At 45.9% G+C, this 23,326-nt stretch overlaps 1 protein-coding gene across 1 annotated transcript in view; it reads left to right on the forward strand.

The window, feature by feature from the left end:
* The first annotated feature begins 251 nt into the window (after positions 1 to 251).
* Positions 252 to 23,326, forward strand: part of SYT10 (synaptotagmin 10) — a 64,289-nt gene continuing 41,214 nt past the window's right edge. Inside the window, exons 1-3 of the mRNA XM_073650367.1 lie at positions 252 to 538; positions 12,383 to 12,740; positions 18,544 to 19,108. Of these exons, the coding sequence (XP_073506468.1) occupies positions 382 to 538; positions 12,383 to 12,740; positions 18,544 to 19,108 (1,080 nt within the window). The 5' untranslated portion in view covers positions 252 to 381. The remainder of the gene's footprint in view (positions 539 to 12,382; positions 12,741 to 18,543; positions 19,109 to 23,326) is intronic.

Below are 23,326 nucleotides of genomic sequence, written 5' to 3' on the forward strand. Positions count from 1 at the left end.
TATATATATATATATATATATATATATATATATATATATACACACACACATACAGCTCCTTTTTAGCATCCTGTAAACAGGTGGGGGTCGTATATAAGAAGTCTACGTAGTCTGACCTGTATTGAGATACCATATATATATCTATAGGATCCCCCCTTACATAAGTCCGCAGCCCCTCTTCTCCCGGTCCGCCGTCTCCCCGCTGTGCCCCTCACTGCTGCCCCCTGGCGGCCGTTCTCCCCGTTATAAGGCGGCGCTTATTAGCGGCTCCAGTCTCCGCTCTCCCGGCGGATGGTGCCGGCTGCTGCTCCCGCACGATCTCTGCCGCTGCTCCTCCACGATCTCCGCTGCTGCCGGCCGCTGTGTCCGGCCATGTCCTAGATGACCGGGGACGGGATGAGTTTCCACAAGGAGGACGGGGTGAGCCTGTGCCAGAAGGCGCTGCAGATCGTGTCCGAGCTGTGCCTGGGGGGGCAGGTGGAGTGGGACAAGTGCACCGGCATCTTCCCCCGGAGCAACCAGGGAGCCGGCAGTACAGGTGAGTGTGCGAGCGGGCAGAGCGCCCCGGAGCGGGCAGAGCAGGTCAGGGCGAGCCTGAGGGAGAAGAAGCAACAGGTCCTGGAGCCCCCACTACAGCCAGACACCAACACTGCCCCCCACACCTGTGTGTGACCCCGATATCTGCAGCTCCTGCCCCCCACACCTGTGTGTGACCCCGATATCTGTGGCTCCCGCCCCCCACACCTGTGTGTGACCCCGATATCTGTGGCTCCCGCCCCCCACACCTGTGTGTGACCCCGATATCTGCGGCTCCCGCCCCCCACACCTGTGTGTGACCCCGATATCTGTGGCTCCTGCCCCCCACACCTGTGTGTGACCCTGATATCTGTGGCTCCTGCCCCCCCACACCTGTGTGTGACCCTGATATCTGTGGCTCCTGCCCCCCACACCTGTGTGTGACCCTGATATCTGCAGCTCCTGCCCCCCCACACCTGTGTGTGACCCCGATATCTGTGGCTCCTGCCCCCCACACCTGTGTGTGACCCCGATATCTGTGGCTCCTGACCCCCACACCTGTGTGTGACCCCGATATCTGCAGCTCCTGTCCCCCCCACACCTGTGTGACCCTGATATCTGCGGCTCCTGCCCCCCCCACACCTGTGTGTGACCCTGATATCTGCGGCTCCTGCCCCCCCCACACCTGTGTGTGACCCTGATATCTGCGGCTCCTGCCCCCCCCCCCCACACCTGTGTGTGACCCTGATATCTGCGGCTCCTGTCCCCCCCACACCTGTGTGACCCTGATATCTGCGGCTCCTGCCCCCCCCACACCTGTGTGTGACCCTGATATCTGCGGCTCCTGCCCCCCCCCCCACACCTGTGTGTGACCCTGATATCTGCGGCTCCTGCCCCCCCCACACCTGTGTGTGATCCCGATATCTGTGGCTCCTGCCCCCCACACCTGTATGTGACCCCGATATCTGTGGCTCCTGCCCCCCACACCTGTGTGTGACCCCGATATCTGTGGCTCCTGCCCCCCCCCCACACCTGTGTGTGACCCTGATATCTGCGGCTCCTGCCCCCCCACCTGTGTGTGACCCTGATATCTGCGGCTCCTGCCCCCCCCACACCTGTGTGTGACCCCGATATCTGCAGCTCCTGCCCCCCCACACCTGTATGTGACCCTGATATCTGCAGCTCCTGCCCCCCCCACACCTGTGTGTGACCCCGATATCTGCGGCTCCTGCCCCCCCACACCTGTGTGTGACCCCGATATCTGCAGCTCCTGCCCCCCACACCTGTGTGACCCTGATATCTGCGGCTCCTGCCCCCCCCACACCTGTGTGTGACCCTGATATCTGCGGCTCCTGCCCCCCCCACACCTGTGTGTGACCCTGATATCTGCGGCTCCTGCCCCCCCCCCCACACCTGTGTGTGACCCTGATATCTGCGGCTCCTGCCCCCCCCACACCTGTGTGTGATCCCGATATCTGTGGCTCCTGCCCCCCACACCTGTATGTGACCCCGATATCTGTGGCTCCTGCCCCCCACACCTGTGTGTGACCCCGATATCTGCGGCTCCTGCCCCCCCCCCCCACACCTGTGTGTGACCCTGATATCTGCGGCTCCTGCCCCCCCACCTGTGTGTGACCCTGATATCTGCGGCTCCTGCCCCCCCCACACCTGTGTGTGACCCCGATATCTGCAGCTCCTGCCCCCCCACACCTGTATGTGACCCTGATATCTGCAGCTCCTGCCCCCCCCACACCTGTGTGTGACCCTGATATCTGCAGCTCCTGCCCCCCACACCTGTGACCCCGATATCTGCGGCTAACGCCCCCCCACCTGTGTGACTCGTTATCTGTGGCTCCTGCCCCCCCCACACCTGTGTGCCTCCGATATCTGCCGCTCCTGCCCCCTACACGTGTGTGTGTGTGTGTGTGTGTGACCCTGATATCTGCGGCTCCTGCCCCCCCACACCTGTGACCCCGATATCTGCGGCTCCTGCCCCCCCACACCTGTGTCCCCGATATCTGCAGCTACCACCCCCCCTCACCTGTGTGTGTGACCCCGATATCTGCGTCTCCTCTATGTGTTTATCCCTGATATGTTCCTGTTTCGGGGTCACGGCTCTTTGTCTCCTCACTGTCGGTATCATGTACCCCAATATCTGTCTCCCACAGCTCAGTGCTGGAGCCCAGTATCCCCCTGTTGCCTCGTCACCCCTTGTTATATTTCTACACCCCAATGTGCCTAATTCCTTCCCCCATTATTGATCTCCCCCCTCCTGCACTCCTAACCATAATTACTAGCCCCCCGATATCTTTATGCTCCCCAATATGACTCCTCCTTTGTCTCCCACTATTTTACTCTGCACCCCAAAATATTCGACACACCTCCCCATTATAATCATATGTACCCCAAGCCAGACTGTCTCCCCACTTACAGTGCCTGCTACCCCCGTATCCATCAGACATAGCCCCTCTTATTGCTGCTCCCCAGGGCTTAGCTGTCCTCATATTTCTCAGGAATCCCATAACCTCCCTTCACCCCAAATCCTGTCACCCATAAAGATCTGATACCTGTCCTGCACCCCCGCCCTCTGTGTGTGATGGCCCCCCATATTTGTGGTCTCCTCACCGCACCATGAGTCACTCAGCACCTTCATGGTCCGGTACCCCAATATATGCCCCCTACTCAGCACGACAGACGCCCCATACACGGCTGTGTTCTATGTCCTGTAACGTCGGATGACTTCATGGTCTCCAGGTCTTTGTGTGACCTTCTCCCAGAGCCCCTGAGGTCTCCTCAATCCTCATATCACTGTTCCCACATGAGCGTTATCCCACTGCTCCCGAAACATTTAGCCCCAGTACCCAACACCCACTCCCAGTCCAGATATACTGCTCTTACTTGTGTATCACCCCATATCCCCCCAACCAATACTGCTCCTCAGTACCTTCTCTCCACTTTTCCCCCAGTACCTTCTCTCCACTTTTCCCCCGGTACCTTCTCTCCACTTTTCCCCCGGTACCTTCTGTCCACTTTTCCCCCGGTACCTTCTGTCCACTTTTCCCCCGGTACCTTCTGTCCACTTTTCCCCCGGTACCTACTCGCCACTTTTCCCCCGGTACCTACTCGCCACTTTTCCCCCGGTACCTACTCGCCACTTTTCCCCCGGTACCTACTCGCCACTTTTCCCCCGGTACCTACTCGCCACTTTTCCCCCAGTACCTACTCGCCACTTTTCCCCCAGTAGGGAGACAGTAGATTGGGGATGGTGAGGTGGCAGCGGGGTCAGTGCTGGCTGTATCTTGCTTGAAGAGATGCAGTTCAAGTTCCATCTTAAAGTTCCGAAACTGGCGGATAGTCAGACTTGTTTGGGCACAGAATGCCAGAGTATGGGGGATGCTCGGGAGAGGTCTTGGAGGCAATTGGGTGAGAACATATAAGTGTGGAGGAGAGAAGAAGGTCTTGAGAGAACCGGAGATCTAGTATCTCCTCGTCCACCTCTCTACAGCTCCCCAGTATCCCCTCTCCACTCCTCACCACTGCTCCCCAGTATTTCCCTGTCCTCCTCACCACTCCTCCCCAGTATCTCCCCGTCCTCCTCCCCAGTATCTCCCCGTCCTCCTCGCAACTGCTCCCCAGTATCTCCCCATCCTTCGCACCACTGCTCCCCAGTGTCTTCTCCAGGTTTGGCGACTATCTTCACACCACTTCTCCTCACTACCTCCTCACCACTCCTCCCCAGTTTCTCCCTGTCGTCCTCACCACTGCTCCCCAGTATCTCCTCACCACTCCTCCCCAGTCCCCCCCCCATCCTCACCACTGCTCCACAGTATCTCCTCATCCCCACTGCTCCCTAGTATCCCCAGTATCTCCTCACCACTGCTCCCCAGTATCTCCTCACCATTGCTCTCCAGTATTTCCCTATGCTCCTCACTACTGTTCCCCAGTATCTCCTCACCACTGCTCCCGGTACCCCCCCCATCATCATCACTGCTCCACAGTATCTCCTCATCCCCATCACCACTGCTCCCCGTATCCCCTCATCCCCCTCACCACTGCTCCTCAGTATCGCCTCTCCACTGCTCCCCAGTATCTCCCCGTCCTCCTCACCACTGCTCCCCAGTATCTCCCCGTCTTCCTCACCCCTGCTCCCGGTATCTCCCTCTCTTCCTCACCCCTGCTCCCCGGTATCTCCCTCTCTTCCTCACCCCTGCTCCCCAGTAACTCCCTCTCTTCCTCACCCCTGCTCCCCAGTAACTCCCTCTCTTCCTCACCCCTGCTCCCCAGTATCTCCCCGTCCTCCTCACCCCTGCTCCCTAGTATCTCCCCGTCCTCCTCACCCCTGCTCCCTAGTATCTCCCCCTCCTCCTCAGTCCTGCTCCTCAGTATCTCCCCGTCCTCCTCACCCCTGCTCCCCAGTATCTCCCTCCCCTCCTCACCCCTGCTCCCCATCCTCCTCACCCCTGCTCCCCAGTATCTCCCCGTCCTCCTCACCCCTGCTCCCCAGTATCTCCCTCCCCTCCTCACCCCTGCTCCCCATCCTCCTCACCCCTGCTCCCCAGTATCTCCCCGTCCTCCTCACCCCTGCTCCCCAGTATCTCCCCGGCCTCCTCACCCCTGCTCCCCAGTATCTCCCCGGCCTCCTCACCCCTGCTCCCCAGTATCTCCCCGTCCTCCTCACCCCTGCTCCCCAGTATCTCCCCGTCCTCCTCACCCCTGCTCCCCAGTATCTCCCCGTCCTCCTCACCCCTGCTCCCCAGTATCTCCCCGGCCTCCTCACCCCTGCTCCCCAGTATCTCCCTCCCCTCCTCACCCCTGCTCCCCAGTATCTCCCTCCCCTCCTCACCCCTGCTCCCCAGTATCTCCCTCCCCTCCTCACCCCTGCTCCCCAGTATCTCCCCGGCCTCCTCACCCCTGCTCCCCAGTATCTCCCCGTCCTCCTCACCCCTGCTCCCCAGTATCTCCCCGTCCTCCTCACCCCTGCTCCCCAGTATCTCCCCGGCCTCCTCACCCCTGCTCCCCAGTATCTCCCTCCCCTCCTCACCCCTGCTCCCCAGTATCTCCCCGGCCTCCTCACCCCTGCTCCCCAGTATCTCCCTCCCCTCCTCACCCCTGCTCCCCAGTATCTCCCTCCCCTGCTCCCCAGTATCTCCCCGGCCTCCTCACCCCTGCTCCCCAGTATCTCCCCGGCCTCCTCCCCACTGCTCCCCAGTATCTCCCCGTCCTCCTCACCCCTGCTCCCCAGTATCTCCCCGGCCTCCTCACCCCTGCTCCCCAGTATCTCCCTCCCCTCCTCACCCCTGCTCCCCAGTATCTCCCCGGCCTCCTCACCCCTGCTCCCCAGTATCTCCCTCCCCTCCTCACCCCTGCTCCCCAGTATCTCCCTCCCCTGCTCCCCAGTATCTCCCCGGCCTCCTCACCCCTGCTCCCCAGTATCTCCCCGGCCTCCTCCCCACTGCTTTACTTCTGCAGAATTAAGTCTGTGTCTCCGACCTGTTGCAAGACTACAACTCCCAGCATGCCTGCTGTAGTCATTTTGCCTCAGCTTCCAATTCGCGGTCAGTTTTTGTGAATGAGCCGTGGAGCGACTGCAGCTTTATGTATCGCGGATTTATCTCTTCTTCTGTCATAAAACATTTATGAATGGAGTGGGGGCAGGGCGGCGGTGGCACAGGGAATGCTGGGAATATTCAGCTGTGATTGGTAGGGGGGGGGGGTGCTCTCCTTGTACTAATGAGGATGCCCAGACCTGGAGCCAGATTAATGGCTCTAAAAGCGGCAATCACTGCAGCCTGGGGGCAGGGTCTGCTGGGAGTTGTAGTTTTTGCACTGTCTTAAAGGGACATGACCTAATTAGTGCTGTTTGTTTTGGCCCCTCCCCTCCATCCAATTAGCTCCTCCTCCTGTATATATTAGGTTGTCACGATTCTCAAGGAAGGAGAAACACATGGAGTGGAAGCGCAGGAAAGCTGGGTGACGATGGCTGCCGTCCGTCTTTTTCAGCCATTTCTTGGTTACTTCCGTTTCTATGACGACAGGGTGACAATATGGCTGACATTATCCTCTCCAGTGCGCAGCGTTATACGGGGGGGGTCGTCATTTCGTGTTTATACCTCTCTGTGGATCCTTTTCGGTTGTCATGACAACGAGAGTCAATAACGTGACCTTTTTTGGGGGAAGCGATGCTCTGCGGCCATGCTGGTGTCACTTAGGGTTAACGCACGGACATTATGGGAATTTCTGACCCTAGAGCTCATCCCACCACTGCTGCTATAGCAACGGTTATACGAGACTCCTTCCCCATAGAGACTTATTCTAATAGGGATTTACATGGGACTGCGCCGATATTTCTTTTCCTATATTCAGCAAAAATATTACCCAGAAGGAAGAGGAGGATACAAAAAGTAACGGTGCTATGTGATTGGCTACTGCTGCATTTGCATATCTAAGCAGGGGCGGGGCTTTCTCCACCTCCGCGAAGCTTATAAAAGACGTCTTCATCCAAGACCATTACAAATCTTCTACAACTTTACTTAGGATTTATTTCCTTCTTGTATCAGCGGCGGCTGAGCTGTAACGTTATACATGAACCTTTATCTAAATCCTCGAGAAAGTAATAAAACGTCTAATTAGATCTTCTGATGACGGCGAGAAAAGGTCAGAGGAATAAACCCGAGACAAGACGGCAAATAATTGGGAGGAAGATGTGGAAAGCCTTCAATTAGAAAGTCTATATCATCAGAGCAGAAAACTCACTAAATGGCAGTATTATAGTAGTTATAGTCTTGTACATAGGAGCAGTATTATAGTAGTTATATTCTTGTACATAGGGGCAGTATTATAGTAATTATATTCTTGTACATAGGGGCAGTATTATAGTAGTTATATTCTTGTACATAGGGAGCAGTATTATAGTAGTTATAGTCTTGTACATAGGGAGCAGTATTATAGTAGTTATATTCTTGTACATAGGGGCAGTATTATAGTAGTTATATTCTTGTACATAGGGGGCAGTATTATAGTAGTTATAGTCTTGTACATAGGGAGCAGTATTATAGTAGTTATATTCTTGTACATAGGGGCAGTATTATAGTAGTTATATTCTTGTACATAGGGGCAGTATTATAGTAATTATATTCTTGTACATAGGGGGCAGTATTATAGTAGTTATATTCTTGTACATAGGGAGCAGTATTATAGTAGTTATATTCTTGTACATAGGGAGCAGTATTATAGTAGTTATATTCTTGTACATAGGGGGCAGTATTATAGTAGTTATATTCTTGTACATAGGGGCAGTATTATAGTAGTTATATTGTTGTACATAGGGAGCAGTATTATAGTAGTTATATTCTTGTACATAGGGGGCAGTATTATAGTAGTTATATTCTTGTACATAGGGGCAGTATTATAGTAGTTATAGTCTTGTACATAGGGAGCAGTATTATAGTAGTTATAGTCTTGTACATAGGGGGCAGTATTATAGTAGTTATAGTCTTGTACATAGGGGGCAGTATTATAGTAGTTATATTCTTGTACATAGGGGGCAGTATTATAGTAGTTATATTCTTGTACATAGGGGGCAGTATTATAGTAGTTATATTCTTGTACATAGGGAGCAGCATTATAGTAGTTATATTCTTGTACATAGGAGCAGTATTATAGTAGTTATATTCTTGTTCATAGGGGGCAGCATTATAGTAGTTATATTCTTGTACATAGGGGCAGTATTATAGTAGTTATATTCTTGTACATAGGGAGCAGTATTATAGTAGTTATATTCTTGTACATAGGAGGCAGTATTATAGTAGTTATATTCTTGTACATAGGGGGCAGTATTATAGTAGTTATATTCTTGTACATAGGGGCAGTATTATAGTAGTTATAGTCTTGTACATAGGAGCAGTATTATAGTAGTTATAGTCTTGTACATAGGGGCAGTATTATAGTAGTTATAGTCTTGTATATAGGAGCAGTATTATAGTAGTTATATTCTTGTACATATGGGCAGTATTATAGTAGTTATATTCTTGTACATAGGGGGCAGTATTATAGTAGTTGTATTATAGTAGTTATATTCTTGTACATAGGGGCAGTATTATAGTAGTTATATTCTTGTACATAGGAGCAGTATTATAGTAGTTATATTCTTGTACATAGGGGGCAGTATTATAGTAGCTATATTCTTGTACATAGGAGCAGTATTATAGTAGCTATATTCTTGTAAATAGGAGCAGTATTATAGTAGTTCTATTCTTGTACACAGGGGGCAGTATTATAGTAGTTATATTCTTGTACATAGGAGCAGTATTATAGTAGTTATATTCTTGTACATAGGGAGCAGTATTATAGTAGTTATATTCTTGTACATAGGAGCAGTATTATAGTAGTTATATTCTTGTACATAGGGGGCAGTATTATAGTAGTTATAGTCTTGCACATAGGGGGCAGTTTTATAGTAGTTATATTCTTGTACATAGGAGCAGTATTATAGTAGTTATATTCTTGTACATAGGAGCAGTATTATAGTAGTTATATTCTTGTATATAGGAGGAGTATTATAGTAGTTATATTCTTGTACATAGGGGCAGTATTATAGTAGTTATATTCTTGTACATAGGGGCAGTATTATAGTAGTTATATTCTTGTACATAGGGAGCAGTATTATAGTAGTTATAGTCTTGTACATAGGGAGCAGTATTATAGTAGTTATAGTCTTGTACATAGGGAGCAGTATTATAGTAGTTATAGTCTTGTACATAGGGAGCAGTATTATAGTAGTTATATTCTTGTACATAGGGGCAGTATTATAGTAGTTATATTCTTGTACATAGGGGGCAGTATTATAGTAGTTATAGTCTTGTACATAGGGAGCAGTATTATAGTAGTTATATTCTTGTACATAGGGGCAGTATTATAGTAATTATATTCTTGTACATAGGGGCAGTATTATAGTAGTTATATTCTTGTACATAGGGGGCAGTATTATAGTAGTTATATTCTTGTACATAGGGAGCAGTATTATAGTAGTTATATTCTTGTACATAGGGGGCAGTATTATAGTAGTTATATTGTTGTACATAGGGAGCAGTATTATAGTAGTTATATTCTTGTACATAGGGGGCAGTATTATAGTAGTTATATTCTTGTACATAGGGGCAGTATTATAGTAGTTATAGTCTTGTACATAGGGAGCAGTATTATAGTAGTTATAGTCTTGTACATAGGGAGCAGTATTATAGTAGTTATAGTCTTGTACATAGGGGGCAGTATTATAGTAGTTATAGTCTTGTACATAGGGGGCAGTATTATAGTAGTTATAGTCTTGTACATAGGGGGCAGTATTATAGTAGTTATAGTCTTGTACATAGGGGGCAGTATTATAGTAGTTATAGTCTTGTACATAGGGAGCAGTATTATAGTAGTTATATTCTTGTACATAGGGAGCAGTATTATAGTAGTTATATTCTTGTACATGGGGAGCAGTATTATAGTAGTTATATTCTTGTACATAGGAGGCAGTATTATAGTAGTTATATTCTTGTACATAGGGGGCAGTATTATAGTAGTTATATTCTTGTACATAGGGAGCAGCATTATAGTAGTTATATTCTTGTACATAGGGAGCAGTATTATAGTAGTTATATTCTTGTACATAGGAGGCAGTATTATAGTAGTTATATTCTTGTACATAGGGGGCAGTATTATAGTAGTTATATTCTTGTACATAGGAGCAGTATTATAGTAGTTATAGTCTTGTACATAGGGGGCAGTATTATAGTAGCTATATTCTTGTACATAGGAGCAGTATTATTGTAGTTGTATTATAGTAGTTATATTCTTGTACATAGGGGCAGTATTATAGTAGTTATATTCTTGTACATAGGAGCAGTATTATAGTAGTTATATTCTTGTACATAGGGGGCAGTATTATAGTAGCTATATTCTTGTACATAGGAGCAGTATTATAGTAGCTATATTCTTGTACATAGGAGCAGTATTATAGTAGTTCTATTCTTGTACACAGGGGGCAGTATTATAGTAGTTATATTCTTGTACATAGGAGCAGTATTATAGTAGTTATATTCTTGTACATAGGGAGCAGTATTATAGTAGTTATATTCTTGTACATAGGAGCAGTATTATAGTAGTTATATTCTTGTACATAGGGGGCAGTATTATAGTAGTTATAGTCTTGCACATAGGGGGCAGTTTTATAGTAGTTATATTCTTGTACATAGGAGCAGTATTATAGTAGTTATATTCTTGTACATAGGAGCAGTATTATAGTAGATATATTCTTGTACATAGGGGCAGTATTATAGTAGTTATATTCTTGTACATAGGAGCAGTATTATAGTAGTTATATTCTTGTACATAGGAGCAGTATTATAGTAGTTATATTCTTGTACATAGGAGCAGTATTATAGTAGTTATATTCTTGTACATAGGAGCAGTATTATAGTAGTTATATTCTTGTACATAGGAGCAGTATTATAGTAGTTATATTCTTGTACGTAGGAGCAGTATTATAGTAGTTATATTCTTGTACATAGGGGGCAGTATTATAGTAGTTATATTCTTGTACGTAGGAGCAGTATTATAGTAGTTATATTCTTGTACATAGGAGCAGTATTATAGTAGTTATATTCTTGTACGTAGGAGCAGTATTATAGTAGTTATATTCTTGTACATAGGAGCAGTATTATAGTAGTTATATTCTTGTACATAGGAGCAGTATTATAGCAGTTATATTCTTGTACATAGGGGCAGTATTATAGTAGTTATATTCTTGTACATAGGGGGCAGTATTATAGTAGTTATATTCTTGTACATAGGGGGCAGTATTATAGTGGTTATATTATTGTACATAGGGGGCAGTATTATAGTAGTTATATTCTTGTACATAGGGGCAGTTTTATAGTAGTTATATTCTTGTACATAGGGGGCAGTATTATAGTAGTTATAGTCTTGCACATAGGGGGCAGTATTATAGTAGTTATATTCTTGTACATAGGAGCAGTATTATAGTAGTTATATTCTTGTACATAGGAGCAGTATTATAGTAGTTATATTCTTGTACATAGGAGCAGTATTATAGTAGTTATATTCTTGTACATAGGGGACAGTATTATAGTAGTTATATTCTTGTACATAGGGGACAGTATTATAGTAGTTATATTCTTGTACATAGGGGGCAGTATTATAGTACCTATATTCTTGTACATAGAGGGCAGTATTATAGTAGTTATATTCTTGTACATAGGGGGCAGTATTATAGTAGTTATATTCTTGTACATAGGGAGCAGTATTATAGTAGTTATATTCTTGTACATAGGGAGCAGTATTATAGTAGTTATATTCTTGTACATAGGGAGCAGTATTATAGTAGTTATATTCTTGTACATAGGGAGCAGTATTATAGTAGTTATATTCTTGTACACAGGGGTCAGTATTATAGTAGTTATATTCTTGTACATAGGGGGCAGTATTATAGTATTTATATTCTTGTACATAGGGAGCAGTATTATAGCAGTTATATTCTTGTACATAGGAGCAGTATTATAGTAGTTATATTCTTGTACATAGGGGGCAGTATTATAGTAGTTATATTCTTGTACATAGGGGGCAGTATTATAGTAGTTATATTCTTGTACATAGGGGGCAGCATTATAGTAGTTATATTCTTGTACATAGGGGCAGTATTATAGTAGTTATATTCTTGTACATAGGGGACAGTATTATAGTAGTTATATTCTTGTCCATAGGGGACAGTATTATAGTAGTTCTTTTCTTGTACATAGAGGGCCGTATTAGAGTAGTTATATTCTTGTGATATTGATGCTGACTTTCTTATTTCCCCCTGCAGATATATCGGTCAGCCTCCTCGCGGTCGTGGTCAGCTTCTGTGGTTTGGCGCTTTTGGTGGTCTCTCTCTTCGTTTTTTGGAAACTTTGTTGGCCGTGTTGGAGAAGTAAACCCGTCATATCTGCAACCAATGGCGTCCCACAGTGTGTCCCCAGCGCCCCTCCTGAAGTGATGGAAACCAATGAGAAGAAGGAAATCAAACAGAACGAGAAGCATTCGGTGAGACTGCAGGAAGCCGCCATGAAGATCAGCCACACTTCACCCGACATCCCGGCCGAGGTGCAGAACGCACTGAAAGAGCATTTAATGAAGCACGCGCGTATACAGCGCCAGATCACTGAGCCCACCTCATCCTCGCGGTAAGCCGACAGATTAACCAGTTTTGTTTTTTTATGATTTTTCTACTTTTTTATGTATTGATGTCCTCATGACAACACTGCCTGACTGCTCTGGTGGTTCAGAAGTCGTAGAGAAGCCAGAAGGAAGAAAACCGCCCTCCGCCGCATCGTGGACATCCGTCACGGTCACAGACGGAATTAAAGTGGGGAAATTTTTCCCACCTGCAAATTCGACCTGATTGATCAAAATGGTGCACAGGCGGGCTGTCTGCGATTGTTCTGTCAAATTTACGATTTCGGAGTGAGGAACAACAGCCTTTTTATGTGTCTCAGGAGGCGGCCATTTTGTTTCCTTCTATTTGAGGGAGGGATCTAAAGGCGGGGCTAGGAATTTTTCCACTGCTGATTGGAGAAAAAGTAAATCAAGCTCCACCTTTTTTTTTTATAAGCCCTGCCCTCTCGGTTCCTACAGTGCGCACAGAAAGTATTCAGACTCCTTTAAATTTTTCACTCTTTGTTTCATTGCAGCCATTTGGTAAATTCTAAAAAGTTCATTTTTTTTCTCATTAAAGTACACTCTGCACCCCATCTTGACTGAAAAAAAACAGAAATGTAGAAATTTTTGCAAATTTATTTGAAAAGAAAAACTGAAATATCACATGGTCATAAGTATTCAGACCCTTTGCTCAGACACTCATATTTAAGTCACATGCTGTCCATTTCCTTGTGATCCTCCTTGAGATGGTTCTACTCCTTCATTGGAGTCCAGCTATGTTTAATTAAACTGATAGGACTTGATTTGGAAAGGCACACACCTGTCTATATAAGACCTCACAGCTCACTGTGCATGTCAGACCAAATGAGAATCATGAGCTCAAAGGAACTGCCCAAGGAGCTCAGAGACAGAATTGTGGCAAGGCACAGATCTGGCCACGGTTACAGAAGAATTTCTGCATTACTCAAGGTTCCTAAGAGCACAGTGGCCTCCATAATTCTTAAATGGAAGAAGTTTGGGACCACCAGAAGTCTTCCTAGACCTGGCCGTCCAGGTAAACTGAGCAATCGTGGGAGAAGTGCCTTGGTGAGAGAGGTAAAGAAGAACACCAAGATCACTGTGGCTGAGCTCCAGAGATGCAGTAGGGAGAAGGGAGAAAGTCAACTATCACTGCAGCCCTCCACCAGTCGGGCCTTTATGGCAGAGTGGCCCGACGGAAGCCTCTCCTCAGTGCAAGACATATGAAAGCCCGCATAGAGTTTGCTCAAAAACACATGAAGGACTCCCAGACTATGAGAAATAAGATTCTCTGGTCTGATGAGACAAAGATAATTCTAAGCGGTATGTGTGGAGAAAACCAGGCACTGCACATCACCTGCCCAATACAATCCCAACAGTGAAACATGGTGGTGGCAGCATCATGCTATGGGGGTGTTTTTCAGTTGCAGGGACAGGACGACTGGTTGCAATTGAAGGAAACATGAATGCGGCCAAGTACAGAGATATCCTGGATGAAAACCTCTTCCAGAGTGCTCTGGACCTCAGACTTGGACGAAGGTTCACCTTTCAACAAGACAATGACCCTAAGCACACAGCTAAAATAACAAAGGAGCGGCTTCAGAACAACTCTGTGACCATTCATGACTGGCTCAGCCAGAGCCCTGACCTAAACCCAATTGATCATCTCTGGAGAGACCTGAAAATGGCTGTCCACCAACATTCACCATCCAACCTGACGGAACTGGAGAGGATCTGCAAGGAAGAATGGCAGAGGATCCCCAAATCCAGTGTGAAAAACTTGTTGCATCATTCCCAAGAAGACTCATGGCTGTACTAGCTCAAAAGGGGGCTTCTACTCCATACTGAGCAAAGGGTCTTGAATACTTATGACCATGTGATATTTCAGTTTTTCTTTTTTAATAAATTTGCAAAAATTTCTACATTTCAGTTTTTTTCAGTCAGGATGGGGTGCAGAGTGCACTTTAATGAGGAAAAAATGAACTTTTTAGAATTTACCAAATGGCTGCAATGAAACAAAGAGTGAAAAATTTAAAGGGGTCTGAATACTTTCCGTACCCACTGTATATAAAAACTGATCAGGCTTTAGGGCCTAACGTATCACAAATGACTGAGGCTCGGTTCACACAAACATTATAGCTTCTTCTGACAGGCCAATCGACTTTAATGGGGTCTGTGAGACCCCCACTGCGAGTGCAGACAACCGCTTAGAGGCCTCCAATGCTATTGTAGACCAAAGCTTAAAGAAGACCTGGCCTTGTTACCCATAGCAACCTTTTGGGGCCAAAGTGTAAAAAAAAAAAAAAAAAAAAAAAAAAAAAAAACCTCAAAAAACTGTCCTTGTTGCCCAAGGCAACCAATCACAGTGCAACTTTCATTTTACCAGAGCAATTAAGGAAATGAAAGCTGAGCTCTGATTGGTTGCTGTGGCCACTAAGAAAGGCCATTTTAATAAACGATGCCCGATATGCCTCTTTCTTTTAGGCAGTTGTCTAATATCTGACTAAAACTACCAGTGATCCTAAACCATGTTGTCAAGGCCCCCTCTTTTGTATAAATTCCTTTATAATGGTGTCCCCCTTTAAGTCCGGGGCGGACATATAGATTCAGGCTCAGAGAGCTCCGTCTATTATATAAAAATTATATAAAGCCATGTTCACAGCATGTAACTTATCAGTACAGCTAAAATGTATCCTGACCCAAAGAGTCTCTTTAAATGGTCAGGGTACAGTATGAAATTCCCTATCGGGGCGAGAGCGAGACAAGGTTGTATCTTCCTTCTTTTTCCCTTTGTAAATGTGAAAAGTTTGGACTTTCCTATTACAAAACACTGAAGATAATCCCACTCCTGAGGAAGCGCATAGCCCCTCCCCTGAGGAAGCACACACCCATAACTATGAAGAAGCACACACATCCCTGCCCCTGAGGAAGGGCATAGCCATAACTATGAGGAAGCCCACACCCCTGAGGAAGCGCATAACCCACCCCTGAGGAAGCACACAGCCCTACATTTGAGGAAGCACATAGCCCCACCTCTGAGGAAGGGCATAGTCCTGCCCCTGAAGAAGCACACACCCATAACTATGAGGAAGCACATATCCCTGCCCCTGAGGAAGCGCTCACCCATAACTATGAAGAAGCACACACATCCCTGCCCCTGAGGAAGGGCATAGCCCCGTCCCTGAGGAAGGGCATAGCCATAACTATGAGAAAGCCCCCACCCCTGAGGAAGCACACAGCCCTACATTTGAGGAAGCACATAACCACACCCCTGAGGAAGCACACATCCCTGCCCCTGAGGAAGCACACATCCCTACCCCTGAGGAAGCACACAGCACTACATCTGAGGAAGCACATATCCCTGCCCATGAGGAAGCACATATCCCTGCCCATGAGGAAGCACACAGCGCTACATCTAAGGAAGCACACATCCCTGCCCCTGAGGAAGCGCACAGCCCTACATCTGAGGAAGCACATGAGGAAGAGCACAGCCTCGCCCCCAAGGAAGCATACAGCCCTGGCCCTGAGGAAGCGCACAGCCCTGGCCCTGAGGAAGCACATATCCCTGCCCATGAGGAAGAGCACATCCCTACCCCTGAGGAAGCACACAGTCATAACTATAAGGATCATACCCCTGAGGATATGCCACACCACTATAGCCTATAAATGTGATGTATGAATGGCAGTAAAGGACAGAAAACCCACCTGAGTGATCTCTTAATTGACTATTTCCTGACTAAGGCCCATGATTCCCTTTTTCAGCTTGGGAAGGTCTTCTGTATCGGGCACATTTTTAACCCCATTGTATATAGAACTGTCCTTTAAGTGAGCTCATGACCCTCTCATGTGTTTATGGCGGGATAAAAGTTATATTAGAGGGGTTGTTTCAACGAAAAAAAAAAGGGCCAAGGATTGTTGGAGATTGTCGAGGACTGTACACCTTAGACCAGTGTCCCCCCCAACTTCAGTCCTCAAGAGCCACCAACAGGACTTGTTTTCAGGATTTCCCTAGAACAAGACCTGTTGGTGGCTCTGGAGTTGGGGAACACTACTTTGGACAATAGGCAGGCACTGTTCCATTTCATACCATTTTTAAAGCCCGTAGTTTTTGTATTGGTCGGACCCCCAGGAACCTGTGGATGGTGGACAAACCCTTTAAGCCTCAATTAGGTCAAGATTCCAGCTACACAAAAAGGTAAAATATTTGAATAAACACAAACCAATGGATCGCGCTAAATAAAACCCATAAGCAAAAATAAACCAACTTGTGGGAAATGTCTTACCGAGGGTCTGTCGGGGGACGGCAGGACATGTCTGCAATCGTGCGGGGTAACGAGAGATTGCTGACAGACATGAAATGTTTATGAAAACTAATTACACGGAACGTTCGGACAACCGGAGAACAATGACGGCAGGTAATTTATGTTCTGTAGAAGCAATTTCCTTCCGCTAATTTGACAGACAAAAGAGCAAAATTAATTGAAAGTGGAAGGATCTATAGATGTAGAATGGAGGGGTCTCGGCGCGTCTCTGGTTTCGTTCAGTCTGTTCCCACAGGTACAATAGAAGACGGGTTATTAACTGAGTCTTTGTACATTGGGCTCATTGGAGGTAAATGGGAGCAGTGAGCAAAGGTGACCCCGTCTCAGTGTAGCTGGCGAGGGAACATCGCATGCCTCACTGAATGAAGCCGAAAGATTTCAAGAGCCTTTGAAAAACATCGTAAAGTTACTGGGACATAACTATATGCAGCCACCACTAGGGGGAGCTCCCTGTATGCAGAGATACGTGATAAGATCCTGTCTGCAGCCACCACTAGGGGGAGCTCCCTGTACACAGAGATACATAAGATTCTGTCTGCAGCCACCACTAGGGGGAGCTCCCTGTATGCAGAGATACATGATAAGATTCTGTCTGCAGTCACCACTAGGGGGAGCTCCCTGTACACAGAGATACATGATAAGATTCTGTCTGCAGCCACCACTAGGGGGAGCTCCCTGTATACTGAGATACATGATAAGATTCTGTCTGCAGCCACCACTAGGGGGAGCTCCCTGTATACTGAGATACATGATAAGATTCTGTCTGCAGCCACCACTAGGGGGAGCTCCCTGTATACAGAGATACATGATAAGATCCTGTCTGCAGCCACCACTAGGGGGAGCTCCCTGAATACAGAGATACATGATAAGATTCTGTCTGCAGCCACCACTAGGGGGAGCTCCCTGTATACTGAGATACATGATAAGATTCTGTCTGCAGCCACCACTAGGGGGAGCTCCCTGAATACAGAGATACATGATAAGATTCTGTCTGCAGCCACCACTAGGGGGAGCTCCCTGAATACAGAGATACATGATAAGATTCTGTCTGCAGCCACCACTAGGGGGAGCTCCCTGTATACAGAGATGCATAATAAGATTCTGTCTGCAGCCACCACTAGGGGGAGCTCACTGTATACAGAGATACATGATGAGATCCTGTCTGCAGACACCACTAGGGGGAGCTCCCTGTATACAGAGATACATGATAAGATTCTGTCTGCAGTCACCACTAGGGGGAGCTCCCTGTATACAGAGAGGGTAGATAGAAATGTCCTGACCTTCTGGGGAGAGGACCAACAGGCGGAAAGTTACATAGTGGAAGGAGCATTCTCAAGCAGAACAGAGTATTTTAGGAGAGGAGTGAGCTTTAATAACTAGAAGATAAGAGGAGGGAAATCCTGGTTCTTCTTAATATCATACACAAAGCAAATTTAAAAAAATCCATATTTTATATATATATATTTTTTTAATTGTATTTTCCTCACAGACACAATTCCTTCAGGAGACATTTACCAAGACAGATGCAAGTGTCCAGCGTAGACTTCAGCATGGGCGTGGAACCGCTACAAAGAGGCGAGACCACCACCAGCATCGGCAGGATCAAGCCCGAGTTATACAAGCAAAAGTCCGTAGACTCTGAGGACAACAAGAAAGAAGACGTCAAGACGTGCGGGAAGCTCAACTTCGGCCTTCTGTATGACTACGAGAACGAACTGCTCATTGTCAAGATCCTGAAAGCCTTGGAGTTGCCGGCTAAAGACTTGTGTGGGACCTCCGATCCCTACGTCAAGATCTATCTCCTCCCCGACAGGAAGAAGAAGTTTCAGACCCGGGTTCACAGGAAGACTCTTAACCCCATGTTCGATGAGTCTTTCCAGTTCCCGGTGGCTTACGAGCAGCTCAGCAATAGGAAACTGCATTTTAGTGTGTACGACTTTGACCGCTTCTCCAGACATGACATGATCGGAGAAGTTATCTTGGACAATTTATTTGAGGTCTCGGATCTCTCCAGAGAAGCCACAGTGTGGAAGGACATCCACTGTGCCACGACCGTAAGTGTCAGCCGTATTCTATTATATTAGTCTTTTTATTTTACGGGTGATTGAATGTTTGATATTACCGCCCAGCACTTTTCGGCTATGACTACCTTCATGGGACTTTGCGCTAAAGTCTAATATTTAGTAAAAATCCCTAAAAAGTCCCGTTAGTGGGCAAACAATCTGACCCAGATGGAGTTTGAGATACTGAATGTCTCCTTAAATATACGTATAAGATATGCTGCGTTCATACATGACACTTATGCTTTTATCATCATTGCCAGAACTGAAAAGACCCAAAATCTCCAAGATCCAGGTCCAAACATGACCTGTAAAGGTATGAGGGCTAATAAGATATGCAACTTCTCATTTAGAAGAAAATAGAGCCCATCCTTAATGTGAAGGATGGAGAGCACTGATTCTCTCTGATTAGTGAAAGGGGTGATAACGTGAAGAAAAGTTCCTTATACCAATAGCAGCATGGTCTTGTAGGTGCCCCTTTCCCTTTCTTCTGTTGTACTTCCCTCCTTCCACTTTACAGACCTAGTAAAGATTCCCTGCCTTTTACATGAGTGCTGGTCACAGAATAATGCATTAATGTCACGCCAGGTGTGGGAAAGACTTAGTGCAACACAGAGAGAAAAGGGAAAGGGAGCCCAGACTATAGGGAAAGGGGGAAGTGGAGACCTCCTAGTCTGGTCTAGCGTCACCCTGTCTCCCCTAGCGTCCCTATATAGCCTCCTCAGCAATCGCCGCACACGTGCTTCGCCCTACTCTCCCTGGCATATGGCTACGGCTAGGATTGGAAGCAGATGAGCACTAGTCCTCCTCCAATAAACTCTAAAGACAACAAGGGTGGACAAAACAGGGGAAATGGCTTCGCTTTAGATGAACTCCAAATAAGCACACGGCCTCAAGCTCCAGAGAGGACAAATGACTTCTCCTGCTAAGTTTCACAAGTAGAAATGGATATAGCCGACGACTCCCTCTCAGACACACCAGGTACCAGGTATATATACACCCAGGCAGAGAGCTAATTAGCAAGAGAGAGGTAGCCGAGCCTCTCTCTTGCTAATTAGCTCTCATCTAAGAGGCTGTCTGCAATGCCAAACATAGAGATCTCCTGCAACCTGCTGCAGGGCGACTGTCTGTCACCTCTGACACACCTGTAACAACTGATAAGAGAGCACATATTCTCTCTGATTAGTAAGAGGGGGTGATAACATGAGGAGGAGTTCCTGTATCACGTTCATGAGGTCACTAGAAGACTAAAAGAGCAGGCTCTTGTAGGTGTCTACTGTCCTACTTCCTACTGTAACATGTAGCTCCTTCCTTCCAGAGTAAAAGTAGGTCCCCCCCTTCCACTCCGACTTCAAATGTTCATATCCTCCATGATTTCTAAATGGAGGTAATAACATGAAGAAAAGCTCCTGTATAATTTTGCAGGGTTCATAAGATAAGGGATTGGTGATAACATGAAGAAAAGTTCCTGTATCACTTCTCAAGGCTCATTAGGTAAGAGCTGGTTGGTAAGATAAAGAAAAGTTTCTGTATCATTTCTCAGAGCTCACTAGTATAAGAGTATAAGAGCTGGGTGATAACATGAAGAAAAGTTCCTGCATCACTTTCCTGGGCTCAGTAGTTAAAGGGTGGTCCACAACATGGAGAAAAGTTCCTCTATTACTTCTCAGGACTTACTGGGTAAGAGCTGGGTGATAACATGAAGAAAAGTTCCTGAATCACTTCTCAGTCTTCACTAGTTACGGGCTGGGTGATAACATGGAGACAAGTTCCTATATCACTTCTCAGGGTTAAAGGGTGGGTGATAACATGAAGAAAAGTTCCTGTAGCACTTCTGATCTTTTTGTGAAATGGAGTAAAACCGCAAAAGCTTGCACAGGTTCTTGTTGTTTGATGGTGACGAAGCTTTGTAATGTTCATATGATATATGTTTCAAAACTGGAGGTGTGGCTTTCTCCTCAGGGGTGGGGCACAATATTAAGGGGTGTGGCAACTTGTTATAGGATTCAAACTGGAACCTCTGGAGATTGCTGGCTGCCTAGAAGAATATGAATGAAACGTCTCCTGTACTGCTTACAATAAAGAGAATTCCAGGGGCGCCTGGCCCTTTAAGAGCCTTCTAGCCCATAGCATAAAACGCTGACAACACGCCAAACGGTAATTCTCAGCTACGTTATTATTACTGTATGTGTCCCAGGGTCGTGGGGGTGGGGTGACTGCTTATAGGGGGACTATACAGTCACGGCCAAAAGTGTTGGCACCTTTTGAAATTGTTCCAAAAAATTGAGTATTTCTCCCAGAAAATGATCACAATTCCCCACGTTTTGTTATACACAGGTTTATTTACTTTGTGTGTATTGGAACAACACAAAAAGGTGATCAATGGGAGTTAGATCCGGACTCATTGCTGCCTCTTCAGAACGCTCCAGTTCTTTGTTTCCATCCATTTCTGGGACACAAACCCAGCTGACACTGGGCACTACATTGCCACCCAAAATCCTTTGGTAATCTTCAGATTTCATGATGCCTTCCACACAGTCAAGGCACTCCGTGCCAGAGGCAGCAAAACAACCCCAAAACATCTGTGACCCTCCACCATATCTGACTGTAGGTAGTGTGTTCTATTCTTTGTAGGCCTCATTCTCAGTAAACAGTTGAATGATGTGCTTTACCAAAAAGCTTTATCTTGGTCTCCTCTGTCCACAAGATGCTTTCTCAGAAGGATTTTGGCTTACTCATATTTTGGCAAACTGCAGTCTAGCTTTTATATCTCTGTCAGCAGTGGGGTCCTCCGGGGTCTCCTGCCATAGCGTTTCATTTCATTCACATGTGGACGGATAGTTTGCGCTAACACTGACTGACGCACCCTGAGCCTGCAGGACAGCTTGAATTTCTTTGGAACTTGATTGTGGCTGCTTATCCACCATCTGGACTATCCTGCGTTGCAAACTTTTATCAATTTTTCTCTGCTTTCCACATCCAGGGAGGTTAGCTACAGTGCCATGGGGTGTAAATGTCTTGATTTATGTTGTGCAACGTGGACAAAGGAATGACACACAATGCGAAGATTCAGTCATCTTCTCCCCTTTTTATCTGGTTTCAAGTGTGATTTCCATATTGCCCACACCTGTTACTTGCCACAGTGGAGTGTGAACGAGCATCACATGCTGGAAACAAACTTGTTTACCCACCGATTTAGAAAAGTGCTAACAATTTATCCAGCCCATTTTAGGGGTTTGTGTGAAATTATCTCCAATTTGCCTTTTTTCTCTGTTTTTTTTTTTGTGTTGTTCCATACACACAAAGGAAATAATCATGTGTATAACAAAATGTGTAACTGCAATAATTTACTGGGAGAAAAACTCAATTTTCTGGAACATTTTCGAGGATGACAACACTTTTCTAGAGCTCAAGACTGAAGTAAGAGGAGAGGGTGGTTTCCAAACAAGGCTGTTCTCTTCTTTTTTTTTTTTTCCTTTACTGCCATATTAATCATATTCTTTTTTTTTTTTTCTTCTAAATATTCTCTTTATTTATTTTTTTCAATTGTTTTGAGCTTTTTTTTTTTTTTTACTTTTTAATATTTATTATATTTACCTATTTAAAAAAAATATAGGAAAAGTCTTACTGCCGTATGAATCAGATTTTTTTTAATTGTTTTGCCTTTTTTTTTATCATTCTCTTTTTAATGTTTATTCTATTTACCTATTAACAAAAAAAGAGGAAAAATCTGATTAATAAGGCGAGAGGAAATGCTCTGTTAAAGAATAAGAAAGATCTGATTAATAATGCAGGAAGACATGTACTGTGACTGTTATCCAGCTGTTTACTCCTTCTATGCTGGCTCCATGCAGCCACTCCACCTTTTATCAATTCTGCCTTGACCTAATTGTACTAAAAAAGGGGATGAGTAACTTGGTAAGACCTTTTCTACTATATTAATCAGTTGTTGTTTTTTTTTTTGTTTTTTTTTTAAATGGAGAATCCCTTTATTTTCACAGAATCCACCTAAAGGATCCTGCTTTCTACCCACATCTTTCCTTTCCAAGCAGAGCCGGTTTTAGACAGAGTGGCACTTTAAATGCTCACATATTGTATCGTCACACAGGAACGTTTCGGTTGCATTCACATGCGCTCAGTTCATCAGAGTGCAATCGATAATATTGAAGTCCTTCGGCACTTGTTTGCCACATTTTTTTTTACACACAAAGA

This window comes from Phyllobates terribilis, unplaced genomic scaffold (assembly GCF_046119375.1).
Source record: "Phyllobates terribilis strain yellow unplaced genomic scaffold, ASM4611937v1 Scaffold_10__3_contigs__length_209671492, whole genome shotgun sequence".
Lineage (NCBI taxonomy): Eukaryota > Metazoa > Chordata > Amphibia > Anura > Dendrobatidae > Phyllobates > Phyllobates terribilis.